The following is an 18,313-nucleotide window of genomic DNA, read 5'->3' on the forward strand; positions in this document are numbered from 1 at the left end:
CTCCTGAACCTCATCACCGGAGAAAGTAAGTGGCGCACTGTGGTTCGTCAGTTTGTGCAGCCTTCTGCTAGCACGACGCTTGGATCTGATGGGCCGGAGGATGCAGTATAAAAAGCCGGCTAAAATAGCTCGCGCATCTCTTCGGGTCCGACGAAGTACAACCGTTGAAGGTGATGGCCACCTTGTCGTTGTGCTTCGTCGGGTTCGACAGGGACCTAACGGTGGACCAGAGCTTACTCACCCCAGAGGTGAGGTTAGAGGTCTTCAAATGCTCAACCCATTTAGTCCGCTTGTGTTGGTCTACCAGTTGCCGGATCTCAATTTGGAGATCCGTTATGCGGGGATCCCCGGGATCGGCGAGCCGCAGCAAGAGCGGCGAATTCCGTGAAGCCGGCCCAATTAGTTTTTGTAAAGTTACAATAGGAGAGGTGGTTCGCGGAAACAAAGTCGGCAGGTCTCTCAATCGAGACGATAATGGGCAAGTGGTCTGATGCAAGCGATAGCATAGGTTGCCAGGTTATGCTATTTATCAGACCCGCGCTAGCTATTGTTAGGGCAGGCGAGCTGCTGAAATTGCCCACTACCCTGGTGGGGGCTTCGTCGTTCACAGTGCTGAATGTCGAATCATCTATTTGCTCTGACAATTGCTGTCCCCTACGATCATTTGGCAGGCTTGAATGCCAAAGATCGTGATGCACATTAAAGTCACCTACAACCAATCGGTTTTCACCTCTGATGAGCGCACCTATATCACGGTGATATCCTGCCGGGCAGCAGGTGGCAGGTGGTATATAAATGTTAACAATTTCGAGCTCGGAATTGCCTGTCCGGACAGCTATGCCTTGACATTCCAAGGTGCTGTCCCTGCAGTCGATCCCTTCATCAATGAGACGATACTGTACTGTGTGGTGGACTATAAACGCTAGACCACCACCCTTGTCTCGCTCGCGATCATGTCTGTGCACGTTATAGCCATCCCTGGTGATCAGAGAGGACCTAGCGTGCAGCTTGGTTTCCTGGACCGCAGCTGTTTTGATACTGTGGCGGCTCATGAAGACAACTATCTCGTCGACCCTGCTCGTGAGTCCGTTACAGTTGAATTGCAGAAGCTTAAAGCTTCTGGGTGATGTCGTTGTAACTCGAGGGGGGAGGGATGCATGCGGTTGCGTATGTTGGGCCTGCTGCGCAATCCGATGTTGTTGTTGCGGCCTGATGATGGTGGGCGTCCACGCCACGGGGGGTGGTTGCGGGTGCAGAGCTCTGCAGCAGGGGGCAACGTAGTCAGTTGTCCCCTCACGGGTGGTGCGTAGGCCGGAACATCTCCGAAAATGGCACCAGCCATTGCAAGAATTGCACTTGATTGATGCCAGATTCCGAGGTATCACGGCCTGACACACGGAACAGACTGTGTGGGGACTAAGAGCTGCTGGTTTGTCCCCGCACTGGGGTTGGAGCAGGAGGGAAGGGGATGGGTTAAGTCAGGGGAGTAGTGTTGTTCCGATAGGATCCTTACCGTAGAGGTATTGGTGGTGGTGGCGGTTGGTAGTGCCGACCTATCAGGGGGGGTAGTAGCCGTGGAGGCATTTGACGCCTGCTGGCGGGAGCAACACGAGGCCACATACCGTGTGGTCCACTCCCTATGTGTCTTAAGGCCTGAACACGTCTTAAGATGGTTCCACCCGTTGCACTTGTTGCACCTAACTGACGTGGAGTTCGGGTGGAGCCGTTTATGGCAGACGCAGCAGTAGAATACTTCTGGCCCAGGGTTGGATTCAATTCCAACTAGCCCTGTATTGAATGCTCTACTACTGTGGTGAAAAATTATATGAAATCCTCTACTACTGTGGTAAGCACAGAAAAAAATCTGAAATCTACTAGCGTGGTAAGTAAAGATATGTAATCCTCTACTAGCATGGTAAAAATCGGAATCCTCTAGTAGTGTGGCAAGTTGAATTTGAAAATCCCTTACTATTGTAAGGCAAGCAGTAGTTGTAGGCATGTGTTTATACTTACGTAATTAGCCCTTAAGACTTATTTACTAAGCTTTCGTTGTAATTCGACATTAAGACTTACTCGCTAAGCATTCATTGTAATTAGACCTTAAGACTCGTTGATGGTAGCGTTTGGTACGAGTAGATGCCGTTTTGCATAAATAAAGAGTCATTCGGTTTATCGCGTAAGACGAACACGGTGCTATCGTCATTTTTAACAAGTCATATTATATCAGAAGTGGTTTTTTTTAAATAATGGACTCAATTAATGCTGATCGGTACTCCCTGATGCAGCTGAAGGCCTGGTGTACCGCTATGGGCATTAACGCTAGCGGCGCAAAAGCTTCACTGGCGCCAGGTTGAGCGAACTTTCGGCAGAGGCGCGAGGACTGTGTCCTTGCGATAAATGGGGAAGTCACGTAGAAGACAGCGGAGAGGACAACGTGGAGAACAACGATCAGGATAACGGTGACAATGTACAGCAACGGCAAGGTGACACGGTCGTGGAAGTCAGTAACGAGGACGGCGCGGTTTGTGTGCAAAACGTGTTAGCACATATATGTAGCGGTACATTTGGGGACCGTTTGTCGAAAAACTGTTCAAGCGAAGCCAGAGAAAAAAAACGGTATGTCCTACGTTGCCAACGGTACAGTAGAAGACAACATAAAAATTACACTGCTGCAGAAAGAAATAGAGCTGCTTAAATTACAAAAGGATCATTGGAAAAAGAGAATACAAATATAAGCAAAGTAGCAATTGAAGGTTAACGTTTGAAACATTGAGGGACATAATACCTGTGTACGATGGCGGCGACGGGTTCAAAGCCTGACATAACCAGTGGCTACATTTGCGCGAGGTAGTACAAATAAACGACGCTGTGCTAGGAGTCGTTATTCACACCAAGCTAAAAGGCGCAGCCCTGGCGTGGTACAACTCAAAGCCTACGTAGATAGCGCAAAAGAAAATGTGGTAGAGCCAGCACAAAGTTCGACTGCAGCGATAATAGAGACCATCAGAAAACAGGCAGAATTAGAACAAATCAAAGCACAAAGTTACAACAAAACCTACTCAGATATGAAACTGCGAGAACTTCGCAAATTTAGCCTAAATGACTATGTTTTAGTCTCCAACACCAGTTCGCAAGTAGGAGCGTCAAACAAGTTGATACCCAAATACAAGGGACCATACAGAGAAACTAAAGTTTTAGAAAATGACCGCTACGTAGTTGAAGATGTAGAAGGTTTTCAGCAGACACAGATTCCGTATAAAGGTACTTGGTCGATTACAAATCTAAAGCCTTGGTGTGGTTTTAAACAAAGTCACGAAAAAAAAAATACCGCGAAGTAAACAAACTTTATTTGTGTAAGCGAAACTTCGTAGAATCAGGAGATTCTATGTGTCAGGAAGGCCGAGTTGTAAGGCAAACAGTAGTTATAGGCATGTGCTTATACTTACGTAATTAACCCTTAAGACTTATTTACTAAGCATTCGTTGTAATTAGACCTTAAGACTCGTTGATGGTAGCGTTTGGTACGAGTAGATGCCGTTTTGCATAAATAAAGAGTCATTAGGTTTATCGCGTAAGACGAACACGGTGCTATCGTCATTTTTATTGGGAGGTTGAATTAGTTTTAAAGGTGACACACAGATGGCGCTATTTATCACTTTATCGCGTTGGCAATACTGAATATATATTCATGACAAAGCCTCATCCCTAGGCTTTGTTTATCAGTATCTGTCATTTCGCTGAAGTATAAACAACGCAGTGTTTTCGTGCTCCGAGTATGTCAACTTTCGTGCCGTCGAAACGCAATTTGCGGGAAGCTTTGCTTTTCTGCTTCAATTTGAACCAAGCCCGTGAATTGCTGCAGGAGGCCTACCCAGACCATACTCCGTCGATTTCAACATGTGAGTACTGGTTTCGACGATTCAAAAGTGGTGATTTTCACACCGAAGACAAGGAGCGTCTTGGCCAGCCCAAAAAGTTCGAGGACGCGGAATTGGGGGAATTGGTAAACGAGGACTCGTGCCAAACCCAAGAAGAGCTTGCTGAATCATTGGGCGTTGATAAATCAACCGTTTGCAAGCGTCTAAAAGCGATGGAAATGATCCAAAAGCAAGGACATTGGGTCCCGTACGAGTTGAAGCTGCGCGACGTCGAACGGCGACTTTTTACGTGCGAATTGCTGATCGAGCGACAAAATCGGAAGGGTTTTTTGCATCGGGTGGTGACTGGCGACGAAAAATGGATCCACTACGATAACCCAAAACGCAAAAAATCATGGGGTTTGCCCGGCCACGCATCAACGTCGACGGCCAAGCAGAATATTCACGGCAAGAAAATCATGCTCTGCATTTGGTGGGATCAGGTCGGCGTCGTATATTTTGAGCTGCTCCAACCGGGCGAAACAATCACGGGATCGTTACCGACTGCAATTGATGCGTTTAAGCCGGGAATTGAAAGAAAAACGGCCGGAAACGGTAAAAAGGCACGACAAGGTTATTTTGCAACATGACAACGCTCGGCCGCATGTTGCTCAACCTGTCAAAAAATACCTTGGAACACTTGGCTGGGAAGTGTTACCCCACCCGCCGTATAGTCCAGACATAGCTCCCTCTGATTATCATTTGTTCCGGCATATGAGTCTCGATTTGGCGGACCAGCGGTTCTCCTCGTACGAGGCTACCAAAATATGGGTTGAGTCATGGATAGCCAAGCAGCGGCCAGAATTTTGGAGAAACGGCATCCGAAAATTGCCCGAAAGATGGGCGAAAGTTGTAGCTAGCGATGGCCAATACTTCGAATAAAATATTTTGTACCGTTTTTTCACAATAAAGCCCCAAATCTTCGAAAAAAACCTTTAAAACTAATTCAACCTCCAAATAACAAGTCATATTATACTATGAATCTATAAATTAGTACTCGAAAAAAGCTCATTTAACATTTGCACCTTCTCATCTGTGTGAATTGTCAAAAATTAAGTGAAACCGCGAAAACTTTTTCACCTCCTTATCCTTATATTCGAATTATTTTCATTAAAATTAAATGCAAATATTATACATTTGTTGTCCATACAATCACTTTCCAATTTTAAACGCGAATAAGAAGAAGATTGGAATGACAACAGTATGGTGTTGCCGGATGCCTGCAAATGAAAACAAAAATGAAGTATTTGAGTTTAGTGTTAATGATGAGGATGGGGGTTATTGCGCCTCCTTACTACACAAACGCATATGACGTTTTAATTTAGGGTTCAATGGTTTTAACGTGGAAAGGAGCTCTACGCAACAATACTGTGGTTTACGTAGCCGAAGTTGGACTGATGAGGGTTATTTTTTTGAAGCGGGGCGGAAGGTCGCCCACGCGAAAAAAAGTTCTACGCAAAAATACTGTGGATTGCGGACCCGGAGTTGGACTGGTGAGGGCTACTTTTTTGAAGCGCGGGCGAAGGCCGCCATGCGAAAAAAAGTTCTATGCATGAGGACCCGTTTGTAAGACTGATCGAAGCAATGCAAGACACTTATAAACTCGTGTGTGTATCTTATTGCTTGTAGGAATGTGATGTGTTGGGACATTTGAATAAATAAGTCAAGGTTATTGGGCATACATGCATACCTATGTGAAAGGAAGATGTTGTTGTTGCCCTTGTGCATCCTCGTTTTTCATATACAGATGTACATGTATACATACATATGTAATTTGCCGTCGAATACGTTAAACTATAAATTGGCATGCAATATAAAATAAGTTTTGATTTATCTTAAACCATTATTTGTACCATTATTTGTACATGTACATACATATTATATTGTCATATACCATCATTTATTTATAATATATAGTAAGTACGTTCATTTATGTATGTATGTACATACATATGGGCATTTTCACAAAAAGGTCAACCACGAGTGCAAAACTCAAACTGTTCCTGAAAACTTTTTGTTGATGAATAATAAATCTCAAATGTGTTTACTTTATAAATATAAAAGAATTTTTCTTTTCTTTTAATTTTGAGCCGAAATATACAACGAGTATACAAAATTTACAAAAATCTAACTCTTTTGACCAAATATACCAACTTTTTTCCTTGTAATATTCCCTTATTCAAAGCAATACTATGATGTTTTTATAATTTAAAAATCTTCTACTGATAGTAACATAATGTTTAACAAGCAGAGAGACTTAATGGAGATCGATTAACGGTAGTTTTTTTTTTATTACTTCTGCTTATATTCGTATGTCGCGTCCGTTACCGAAAAATAGCATTTATTGTTCTCATTAGTGCAAAAAGTGTTGAAGTATAAATTGCTTTCAGACTTTAAGCAAATAACCTATTTCACTAAAGAACACACGATGTTAAAGGAGCTATGCTCCGGAGATATCGTTGTTGCAAAAATAAAGTACTTGAAAAGGGGGAACAGTGTCGAAGCTATAAGAGTTTCGGCCTACCTGCCCTACGACTCTTCACAATCACCTCCTTCGAGGGAGCTAAGAGAAGTGGTCAAGTACGCAGAATCCAATAATCTGGGGCTAATAGTGGGCTGTGATGCAAATTCACAGAACATTGTGTGGGGAAGCAGCAAATGCAACCCCAGAGGTCTCAAGTTACTGGATTTTATCCTGTCATCTTATTTTGGTCATTCAAAACACTGGTAACAAACCAACTTTTGTGACCAGAAGGAGACAAGAGGTGATTGATTTAACACTTACCAATAGGTCAGCTGGAAATCAAATCAACCGATGGCGAGTTTTGGAAGAGGACTCTCTTTCTGATCATCGTCTTATCGAATTCCGACTGGGAATTGACACAATATCAATACCTTCCGGTAGGAATCCTCGAAATGTGGACTGGGACAGGTATGGTGAGCTTGTAACAGAGCGATTACCAAACCAGAAAAAACTCAAATCAGCAGAAATGATTGAAGATGCTACTAAGAAATTAGAAGTTACTTTAATGAATTGCTTTGAGGAACTGTGTCCACTCAGGCAGAGCAGACAGAGAGAATATAAGAAAAAAGTACGGCAAGCCAAACTTGAATCCTATAGAAATTTCTGCAGTAACGTCGAAGAAATTAGGGAAACAGCGAGGCTTTGTAAGGTTCTTCATTTAGACCGCTCAGTAAGGCTGGATTCCCTTCGAAAACTAGATGGTTCATACACCATTTCCAAATCGGAAACGTCTAATGCTCTGCTCGAAACACATTTTCCGGGTAGTAGAACTCTCTCTGCAGTTGAGAGTGGCATGAACAATAACGGTAGCAACGGTGGAACCTCTAGGTACAGCTGGTATATTGCTAGTCGGATAGTGATAAGGGAATCGATAAGGTTTTCCTTATCTTCCTTTGAGAACTTTAAGTCCCCTGGACCTGACGGAATATATCCAGCAATGCTTAAAAAAGGAGAAGACAGGCTGATTGAGGCCCTGAAAAGAATCTTCACAGCCTGTCTTGCATTTGGTTATATACCATCCCAATGGCAACGCGTAAGAGTAGTATTTATTCCGAAACCAGGAAAAGATGACTATTGTCTAGCAAAAAGTTTTAGACCAATCAGTTTGACATCGTTCATGTTGAAAAGTCTGGAACGAGTGGTGGAGAAACATATTCGAGTGGGGGTATTGCCGAGAAGTCCACTTAGTAGAAATCAACACGCTTACCAGAGCGGAAAATCATGTGAATCAGCCTTACACGATCTTGTTAGCAAGATTGAAGGCGGGCTGGAAGCTGACGAATACACAATGGGCGTGTTCGTGGACATTGAGGGGGCTTTTGATAAAGCCACTTTCAGCTCGATATGTTCTTCTGCCGAACGACACGAAGTTAATCAAGCCATTATGAAATGGATATATTCCATGCTCTCTGAGAGGCTGTTATCCGCTGGTGGGAGCAGTGTCGAACAAATCACAGTCAGGGCCAAGCAAGGATGTCCCCAAGGGGGTGTTCTTTCTCCCCTGCTGTGGTGCTTCGTCGTAAACTCTCTATTAGTCGAGATGCAGGAACTCGGCTTTCACGTCCAAGCATATGCGGACGACGTCTGTGCGCTAACATCGGATAAATCCTTAAGGAGGCTTTGCACGAAAGTGCAGAGGATTCTTGACAAAATCGATGACTGGTGCGTGAGACAAGGTCTTTCCGTTAACCCGAACAAAACAACCATAGTCTTGCTTACGAGAAAACGGAAATTGGATGGACTCAGTCTTCCAACACTGAAAGGTGTGACACTTGGTCTTTCCAACGAAGTTAAATATCTAGGAATAATCTTGGATAAAAAGCTGACTTGGGATACACACGTTTCACTGAAGGTGAATCGTGCATTCAAGATTTTTCAGCAATGCCGTAGAGCCTTTGGCAAAACCTGGGGTCTGTAACCGGCTGTGGTCCTATGGATATACACAGCACTTATCAGACCAATCATCACTTACGCTTCTGTAGTCTGGTGGCGACGGAGCATGGTTAAGTCCACAATCCGGGAACTATACAGGCTGCAGAGAAGTGTATGTTTATGCATCACGGGTGCCATGAGTACATCCTCTGGTGATGCCCTAAATGCTATGCTTGATTTGCTCCCCCTGTATCTTAAGATACAACAGGAAGCAATAAAAGCAATGTGTAGACTCCATAAATATGGTTTCTGGCACGAAGATGGAGCTTCGGGACACGGAGAAATCTTTAAGTTACTGTCGGAGCAGTATCCTCTGTTTTTGGCACCTAAAGATGACCTGATACCCACAGTTTAATTTGGAAGGAAATTTGATGTCAGATTTCCATTGCGTGAGCAATGGAGCAATCCAGAATGCATGCATGGAGGTTTGACGGATATTTTCTTTACCGATGGGTCCAAGACTCAAATAGGTTCTGGAGCCGGATGGGACTTAAACGATAGTAATAAGTATCACTATGCTATGGGGGGAATGGCAACTGTTTTCCAAACAGAAGTTTTTGCCATCTTAAAAGTAGCCGAATGGATAATCGAGAGGAGATGGAGCGGGAAAAAGATTGGAGTCTTCAGTGACAGTCAGGCTGCATTGAAGGCCCTGGAGAACGCGAAGCAAACCTCAAAGATTGTCCAAGAGTGTAAGAAGAAGCTGAATTCTGTCGCAAGACAAAACAGGTGTACAGACAAACTCGTTTGTTTGTCCGGCGGTAATGCTGAGAAAAACGTTATAATTCAACGAACTCCAAAAGTGTACTGTTTTATTTTGCATATAGGCTTGCTTATATACATACACACATACTTAATTCTAAAGGTTCTAATTCTAATTTGGTCCCCTTTAATCACCTGATGTTCAAGGTTGCGGGACTGCAATGCAGGGGCGGATCAAATGATGCGGTCAAAAGGGCGCACATAATATGACCAATCATGTGCAGGGGCGGATCAAAGGATGCGGTCACAAAGGGCGCTTATAATGTGACCAAACATCCCGGGCCCGTTGAAATGTATTTCAAGCAGGTAGTACAGCTATTTTGTGAACTGGTCGGCGTAAGATTCCTCTTGAAGTTTTAACATCGACGACTCTAATGCGATTATCACTGCCAACAATGCACTTGATGATACGTCCCATAGTCCATAGCTGCGGAGGTGCGTTCTCGTCTTGGATAATCACTAGCAATCCTTCGAATACATTAGGATTACCACTCGTCCATTTGGTCCGCGCTTGCAAGCTGTTTATATATTCATGTGACCATCTTCGCCAAAACGATTGTTTGATCGCAACAGTGCGAGCCCATTTGCTAATATGATCTATGTTGGTGCACGTTTCCTCTCGCTCTGGGATTGCTTTAAGAGAGCTACCTATTAAAAAATGGCCTGGAGTCAGAGCTTCAAGGTCGTTCGGGTCTGATGACAAAGGTGAAATTGGCCGTGAATTTAGTATTGCTTCGATAGAAATCATCACTGTGTTCAGTTCCTCAAAGGTAAGGCGACCATTCGCCATACTGCGGTTCAAAAGACCCTTTGCTGACTTCACAGCGGCCTCCCATAGGCCTCCAAAATGCGGAGCCCTAGGGGGAATAAAGTGGAAATTTATAAACTGATTAGTACAATAATTTATAATTGACTCTTGATGTTTTTGATGAAATAAAAACATCTTCAACTCTTGAAGTTTTCTGCTGGCACCTACAAAATTAGTCGCGTTATCGCAGTATATATCAGTTGGTAATCCTCGCCTGCCGATCATGCGCTTCAGTGCGGCCAGAAATGCATCTGTTGACAAGTCAGATACTATTTCTATGTGCACTGCCTTCGTTGAGAAGCACACAAATATGGCTATATAAGTTTTGCATGGCCCTTTGCCTCGAATGCGCAGGTATGTTTCAATTGGTCCGCAAAAGTCTATACCACACCGTGCGAACGGTCTTGATGGCGTAAGACGTGATACAGGAAGATTGCCCATCTGTTGAATTAATTTCGGCTTATATCTTACCCAATGTATGCAAGATTTCACAATGCGACGTGCCACATCTCTTTCATTTATGACCCGGAATTGAAGACGTAGTAATGCCACCAGTGCTTTAACACCTGCATGGTAATGCGTGATGTGTAAATGTCGAAAAAAGAGCTCCACGAAGTGGCATTTTCCTGACAATAAGATAGGGTGTTTATGAAAATCTGCCAAATCTGCTAGCTCAAGACGCCCACCACTAGTAGTAGACGAACGCCACCATGAATCTGCTGAAACGAATCTTTAGGCGATAGAGTTGTTTTGTCTAGGTGAGTTTCAAGCGGTCTGCTTGTTAATTGATGAAAATGAAATAGAAAGGCTATAACTCGTAAGCAATGATTGTATGTACTGTTTCTATCAAGCACCTTCAAAATATAGTTTTCTTCGATGACTGCTTTAAAAGCTGACTTACGTTTTTCTCGAGAAACTTCTTCCATATCGAGTTGGCCACACTGATTGCTGGGCCAGTTTTCGGGTTCAAGTTGTAAGAATGATGGTCCTGAAAACTAAATTGAACTGCTTAGTTACAGCCTCGGGACACGATATCAGCTGGGTTACACTTTGTTGGGACATGCCGCCAACTTACATCTGCTGTGAGATCTTGAATCTGTAACACTCGATTACCGACGAATATTGATAGGGTAGCTGAGTGCATTTCAAGCGAATGTAGCACAATTTGTGAATCAGTCCACAAAAACACAGTGATGTTGGCGTTGAATAGAGGTTTTATTTTTGCCAGTAGACGTGCCAACAACTCGCGACTTGGCAGTCAAAAGGGTGACAGTAGGTTTGCCTTCTGCTGCTTTGGAGCGAAGAAAAATAGCACAGCCATAGGCTCGAATAAACGAATCACAAAACCCATGAATTTGTAAAGAGTTGTGATTTGTTGATCCAGAATACCTTGGAACTGAGAGCGTACTGAGATGAGCTATGTCCTTGAGAAATCGTTCCCAAGCCGTTTGTAGGTTCTACGGCACCGACTCGTCCCAATTCAGCTTCAAAATCCATATTTCTTGTAATATGATCTTTGCAGTAATAATAAAGGATCGAAAAGCGCTGATACAATAGATAAGATTGATGTCTTAGTTCCACGTCCATTCACAGGTTGTTTCGACTGCAAAGAAAATAAGAAAATATCTCGTAGTTGGTCCCATTTTATACCTAAAGTGCTCGTTGTAAAACTTTCGTCTATATTTAAATCTTTCATGGTGTCATCTTCTCGAAATTTATGGTGGTTTGAATGCCACTTCGCCAAAGGGAAACAACCACGCCTCAGTATCTCCGTGACTTCGTATTTGATTCGCGATAGCTCTGCCAGGGTATCGACACCGCATAAAAGATCATCAACGTAGAATGACGTTTTAATTGTGCTGGCACCCAGAACATATCCCGATTCGTATGCATCAGCAATGTAGTTGAGGCTCTGTACAGCGAGATAAGGGGCGGACGCCGTACCATTTACGTGTTTATCTGGTAAGTGCGTATTTCATCGTTGGGCGTACTTCTCCATAAGATGTATTGGAATTTGCGATCGTTTTTATCTACCAAAATTTGTTTGTACATCTTTACGATATCAGCAGTAAGTGTGTAACGATATAATTGAAACCATAGTAGCAATATGTATAGATCGTTCTGCAGAGTAGGCCCCACAGCAAGAATATTGTTGAGTGATCTTTGGGTTGTACTCTTGCAGGAGGCATCGAGTATTACCCTGAGCTTAGTTGTTGTGCTAGTTGGCTTCAGGACATAATGATGAGGCACATAGTAATGTGGATTATCGAAATCCACATTTCTAACGATGCTCATATGCCCAAGGCGGGAATACTCTTCCATAAATGCGATGTATTGTTGGTGAAGGTCAGGACAGCGCGTTATAAGTCGCTCCTGAGCAATAAATCTTCGAAGTGCAGTTGCGTACGACTGGCCAAGACAATGAGGGGCCTCTTTAAATGGTAGCTTGACAACAACTCTCCCCTCGATGTTTCTCTGCACGGTTTGCATGTAACTTTGTTCACAATTCCTTTGCTCAGTGGTCCACATGTCTGCCTTTGATGGCTCATCCAGCTTCCAGAGACGTTGCAAATTGGCATCCACTGACTCCTCAACCGAAAGTAGGCAAATTGATGATGAATTCTCTGTAGGTCGTTTATATCGACCAGAGACGACCCAACCTAATAAAGTCTTCTGTAGCGACGGTAACCCAGGTGCTAATTTTATTTGCCCAATCGACAGAATGTCGAAAAAGATTTCTGTGCCGATGAGTAGGTCTACACATGTTGGCTTAAAGAAATTTTGTTCGGCGAGTTCAATGTTAGCCGGCAAGTTCCAAGAGATGATATTAAATTCAGCCTCTGGCTGATAAGCGATTTGCGATGTAACATGGAACGATAATGGTGTCTCATAGTCACACATTCGATATTTGACAGTGGCTGATGTCTTGTGTTTAATATTTGTTACCGAGTCCCCAATGCTCTGGATTTCAACGTGGTGCCTTTCTCTTGGGAGACGCAATTTTCGGGAAAACTCCTCGGTAATAAAATTTACTTGGGAGCAGGAGTCGAGTAGCGCTCTACCGAATTGAAAACAGCCAGACGCATCTCGGATGAGCACCACTGCAGTTGCTAGTATGACTTGGTCTTGTGGCGATTTTTCTTGATGTGTGTGCGTAGCTGCAGTACTTACAGGTTGCGTTGGTTGCTCAAGTGATGATGTAGAAAGCGATACTGACTGCATTTTGTTTGAAGTAGGAGCACGATGAAGTAGGCTGTGATGAGAACGAGCACAATGTTTACATCTGAATGCGGACGAGCAATGTGCTAGTTGGTGTTTATTAGACCAACAATTTAGGCACAGACCTAACCTTTTAACCTCTTTGAAGCGGTCAGCAATCTCCAGTTGCTTGAAGCGAGAGCAACTGCCAATTAAGTGGTCTGAATTAGAACATAATGCGCAAGAGCGATTTGTACATGAAAACGAATAGCCCTTACGTGGCAGCTTATTCCTGTTTTCCTGTTTGTAGCTGGATTTACCAGAATCACCAAACGAGAGGGAGCCCGATGCTGACTCTAAAAACTGACAGCGTCGTTCAAGAACCTTTGCGCACTGTTCCCAAGATGGTAGCGATGTGAAGTCTAACGACTCCTTCCACTTTTTTTGCGTTTCTTCATCAACCTTGTCCATTACAAGGTGAATGAGCAGTAAATGCGAAATGTTTTTATCAGAGCCGATTGACAACAGCGAACTATAAAGTGCGGACACGTTGTCGGCCAAACTTTGTAACTGAGAAGCACCACCTTTTGCAGCAGAAGGCAGTTCGAATAACGACTTGATGGTTTCCATGAAGATGAGCGTGCTATTGTCGTAACGGGACTTTAATCTGTCTAATGCCTTTGAGTAGTTCTCGCTGGTGATTTGGAACGCCTTCACAGTCTCCAAGGCCTGCCCTTGTAAGCAATTGAGGAGATGGTTAAACTTCTCAATATTAGACAGCGATGACTCATTTCCGATGACGTGCATGAATGATGCGATTTTTATATTCCGAGTACCTTCCACAGAATACGGGTAGCTTTAATGCTGGTATTTTTGAATGCGAAACAGGAATTGCTGCTGTTGATTCACGGAACGTTGAATTGTGTTCATCTTCACCGAGCTGCATTTGGATGTTTGAACGGATGGTGACGTAGAGGTCTTCCAGGTCACCCCTACCATTGTCTTCTGGATCGAGCTTCTCGATTTGCGTTTGATAGCCCAACCCCTGCTTAAAATAGGAATCTAAAATTCCGAGTCGACACTTGAGTTCAATGGGCGAAAGTATTTTTCCAGCTTTACTTTCGCTTGTCTCCACTATTGTCCTTATGCGGGACATGTTTTTCCGGGTTAGTAAGCGCTGCTGCTTGACTTCTTCCAGCGACATGATTCACCAAACAAATTTTGCGAAAAGGTATAGATGTGTGATTTGCGAAATGACAAGATGATGAAAGTGCTGAGCCGAAAAATATTTGGTGGTTGGTGAATCACTGCAGTAAAACTTAAGTTGTATGCGAAACAGCAGAAGTTGATAATAATCCTCGGTTGCGAAAAAATGTAATTGCTGAATTTATTCCGTTATCAGCGATTGCCACTAAAAATTAAGACACACTATATGTATGCCCCACGTTGGGCGCCAGAAAATGTACAGACAAACTCGTTTGTTTGTCCGGCGGCAATGTTGAGAAAAACGTTATAATTCAACGAACTCCAAAAGTGTACTGTTTTATTTTGCATATAGGCTTGCTTATATACATACACACATACTTAATTCTAAAGGTTCTAATTCTAATTTGGTCCCCTTTAATCACCTGATGTTCAAGGTTGCGGGACTGCAATGCAGGGGCGGATCAAATGATGCGGTCAAAAGGGCGCACATAATATGACCAATCATGTGCAGGGGCGGATCAAAGGATGCGGTCACAAAGGGCACTTATAATGTGACCAAACAACAGGCTTGTACTTATATGGGTTCCGGGACACTCCGGTGTTCAAGGAATCGAAATTGCCGACGAATGTATGTAGGCAATCTACATAAAGAGCGATGGTCCGGTCTAGAACGCTGCAGAACTGCAAAGTGTTTTGTGACAAGTCCGAACAGAAAACTGTCAAACTTTCTACTAAAACTTAGAAGGAAAGACATTCGGTTGATGGTCGGCATCATTACAGGACACAACCCATGGGGTCAGCATATGACCACCATTGGAATCATCGAGGACCCGGTATGCCTGTCATGCTTGGAGGAGGCGGATAGCACTGAGCACTTTCTCTGTGAGTGTCCTGCCTTTGCTAGAGCGCGACTACGAGTATTATGTTCCGATGTCATGGGAATGAGTAATATTCGTTCTCTAAAACTGGAGGATATTTACAGATTTGCCAAAGAATCTGGAGAATTCTCACAGGACTAACTATCTCTATCTCTGTCTCTATTCTTTCCTATCTCTTTCTCTCCTTGACTATCTACCCCCTTTCCAGAGCTCTAAATACAATGGGCTCTTTAGCCTGAGTGTTTTAGAAGCCACCAAATCTCCTGGTGCTCCTTGGCTCGACCTTTTCAAATAAGGTTTAATGACCAGAAGGTCATTGATTGCGATGGAGTTGTCAGCCCCATGCACAAACGAAGGGTGTCTCGCATTTCCTCAAAACCGATGATAAAGTTATGCCACTTTTTTCCAGTCGCCAGAGCCTCTTTAGCGTAATCTGGGGGCACCACGTGGAGGCGAGGTTGACAGCTACGTGCGAGTGGTTATATTTGAATATTAAAAAATACGCTTCCGCATCACCACCTTAGGAATTATCAAATGAAGAGTGATATGCGCCATGTTTGGCCAAGATCATTCATTACCTCATGTCCTTTGTTACAATTGGCTGAAAAAAAACTTTACAGCCTAAGAAATTTACAGAAATTGCGAAAACCTTCCCCTAGATAATAATTCGAGATGTACCTATTGACAGATGTTTCTCAATATTAAAAATGCTGAGATCACGAAGAAATGTGGTTTCACCAAAATAGCGCAATCTAACATTCGAAATAAACACGAAATCTGAAGAAACAGAACAAAAATCCAAATAAAGTTGAACAAAAAAATTAAATATTGATCTATAATTATTGCTGAACAATTGCAAAGTTGTATTCATCTTCTAAGACGAAACGCGTGAAACAAAAGCCTTTTTCTATTAATAATTACGTGACACTTTTTTCGTCACCCGGGGCGATTATTTCTAAACGATTCACGTCTTCTCTTAACAATTACTTAAGAGCTCTATTTTTTCGTCTCCTAAAACTAATATCTTTCGGCACATCTTTCTTTGGTTATCTTATAATTATTAAATACTACTTTCATAGGTTTAAGTAAGTTATGTATATCTTTTGTTTATTAAGATAAAATAAAACATAATTATTAAATACTACTTTCATAGGTTTAAGTAAGTTATGTATATCTTTTGTTTATTAAGATAAAATAAAAAATTTTTACCAACCCGCCGTAGTTTTTACGTTTCATTACCTTCAACATTTTGGTCTTCCAATCATCCCTAAAAACGAAACAAGATATTTCTTGTATATAACACAGGTCTACAAAATTCCCTTTCTTGTTTTCCACACGATTATGAAGCCCAAAATGGCTCACGTCATGGTTAGGATAAAATCGGGGGTAAAAGTTTATAAATATGTTTATCCCCCATTTTCTCAAAACCGCAGCATGGTAGAGACTTAAACCTATATTCGGACTAAAGCTATAATAATCTTATATGCAATTATGAGCTCAGCTCATAAAAATTACTACTAGGGCTTTTACAGATTCGATGACAGTTTTTCAAAACAGAAAATGAGAGTACTAAGTGAATCAGAAAATCCTTAAACGTTCAGTCTGTTAACCTCAGGTAAACTTTTTGATTTTGAATTGTGAAAAACTGTTATCCATGCCTACATTATTTACTAAAAAAAGAGAAATAAGAACTTCAGAACTCTTGAAATAAAACTGGGTTTCTTCCAAAATTCAAACTAGATGGTCTTAATGGAGCACCCGTTTTTATACCACTTTAATAAAATAAGCGTACTTACCTTGGGATTCAAACCGGAACCTTGTCGCAAAAAGGTACCCGTTATAAACCAGAAGCTATTCGATATTGAAAATTGATTCTCCACAATATCGGACTCTTTCATGCAAGGATGCGGATTATTCCATTCATATGGTGAAAAACGGGCCATCACGAATAAAGTAAACGAAACAAGTACATAAGCAGCAAGTACGTACAACCATATTTCCATGGCCAAAGGGTTCATGAATGAAAAAAGACGAGTAGGTTGGCTGGTGGGAACCTAAAAGAGATTAGCGTAAAGTCAATGTATTTAAAAAATTAAAATATTTCAAATAATTTTTATTTTTACTGAAAACCGATAACTATAATAACCGTATATGAAAGTTCACAAAAAGAAAAAAAAATAGTTTTGAACGAAATAGGGTTACCCCAAGCTTTACTTTAAGTAAAGGGTAGAGTCTTTATTATACCAGCTTTTTACGAAAAATAGTAGTAAACACACCTAACAACGCGATTGGGTGTCACTGATAGTTATCCAAAAAAATACTCGACCGGTAATTTTCAGAACCTTAGCTACGGCCGCCGTAGCCGAATGGGTTGGTGCGTGATTACCATTCGGAATTCACCGAGAGGTCGTTAGTTCGAATCTCGGTGAAGGCAAAATTAATAAAAACATTTTTCTAATAGCGGTCGCCCCTCGGCAGGCAATGGCAAACCTCCGAGTGTATTTCTGCCATGAAAAAGCTCCTCATAAAAATATCTGCCGTTCGGAGTCGGCTTGAAACTGTAGGGCCCTCCATTTGTGGAACAACATCAAGACGCACACCACAAATAGGAGGAGGAGCTCGGCCAAACACCTAACAGAAGTGTACGCGCCAATTATTTATTTTTTTTTTTTTAGCTCAAATTTTTAAATTTTAGTCCACCACCGTGGATTCGCCATTTTGAATTTGAAAAACTGTCCGTGGACTTATGATCACCGAATGTAAAGTAATGTAATTTAATAATTTACAATTCCATCGAAATCGCTGGATCTCCCCATTTTATTCCAAAGAGGGTATTCCTTTATTGGAACTTCCATATATTGTTATTGTAATAGATTCAGGCTTTATTAATTCGAAAATTGAAGTCCCTAGCATGTTAATTTCGTCTTAAAGTTAACGTCTAAAATATTTTCAAAGGGAGAGCGGCATATTGTGATATATTATATTTTCATGTGAAAGAAACAAAATAAATTGATTTATTAGTTAAAACTCACGCATGTTATTACATTTAAAAGATCATAACTATTTTATGCTTTGTTTGATTAAATAA

General features: G+C 42.2%; 1 protein-coding gene across 1 annotated transcript; it reads right to left on the reverse strand.

The window, feature by feature from the left end:
* Nucleotides 1–11,890: 11,890 nt before the first annotated feature.
* On the reverse strand, nt 11,891–17,168 carry LOC128870055 (uncharacterized). Its single transcript, XM_054112652.1, has 5 exons — nt 17,022–17,168; nt 13,985–14,186; nt 13,420–13,875; nt 13,293–13,362; nt 11,891–13,226 (listed from the first exon to the last, which is right to left on the reverse strand). The coding sequence occupies exons 1-5, from the start codon at nt 17,166–17,168 to the stop codon at nt 11,891–11,893; spliced, it is 2,211 nt and encodes a 736-aa protein (XP_053968627.1).
* Between the last annotated feature and the right edge of the window lie 1,145 nt (nt 17,169–18,313).

This window comes from Anastrepha ludens, chromosome X (assembly GCF_028408465.1).
Source record: "Anastrepha ludens isolate Willacy chromosome X, idAnaLude1.1, whole genome shotgun sequence".
In the NCBI taxonomy this organism is placed as follows: Eukaryota; Metazoa; Arthropoda; class Insecta; order Diptera; family Tephritidae; genus Anastrepha; species Anastrepha ludens.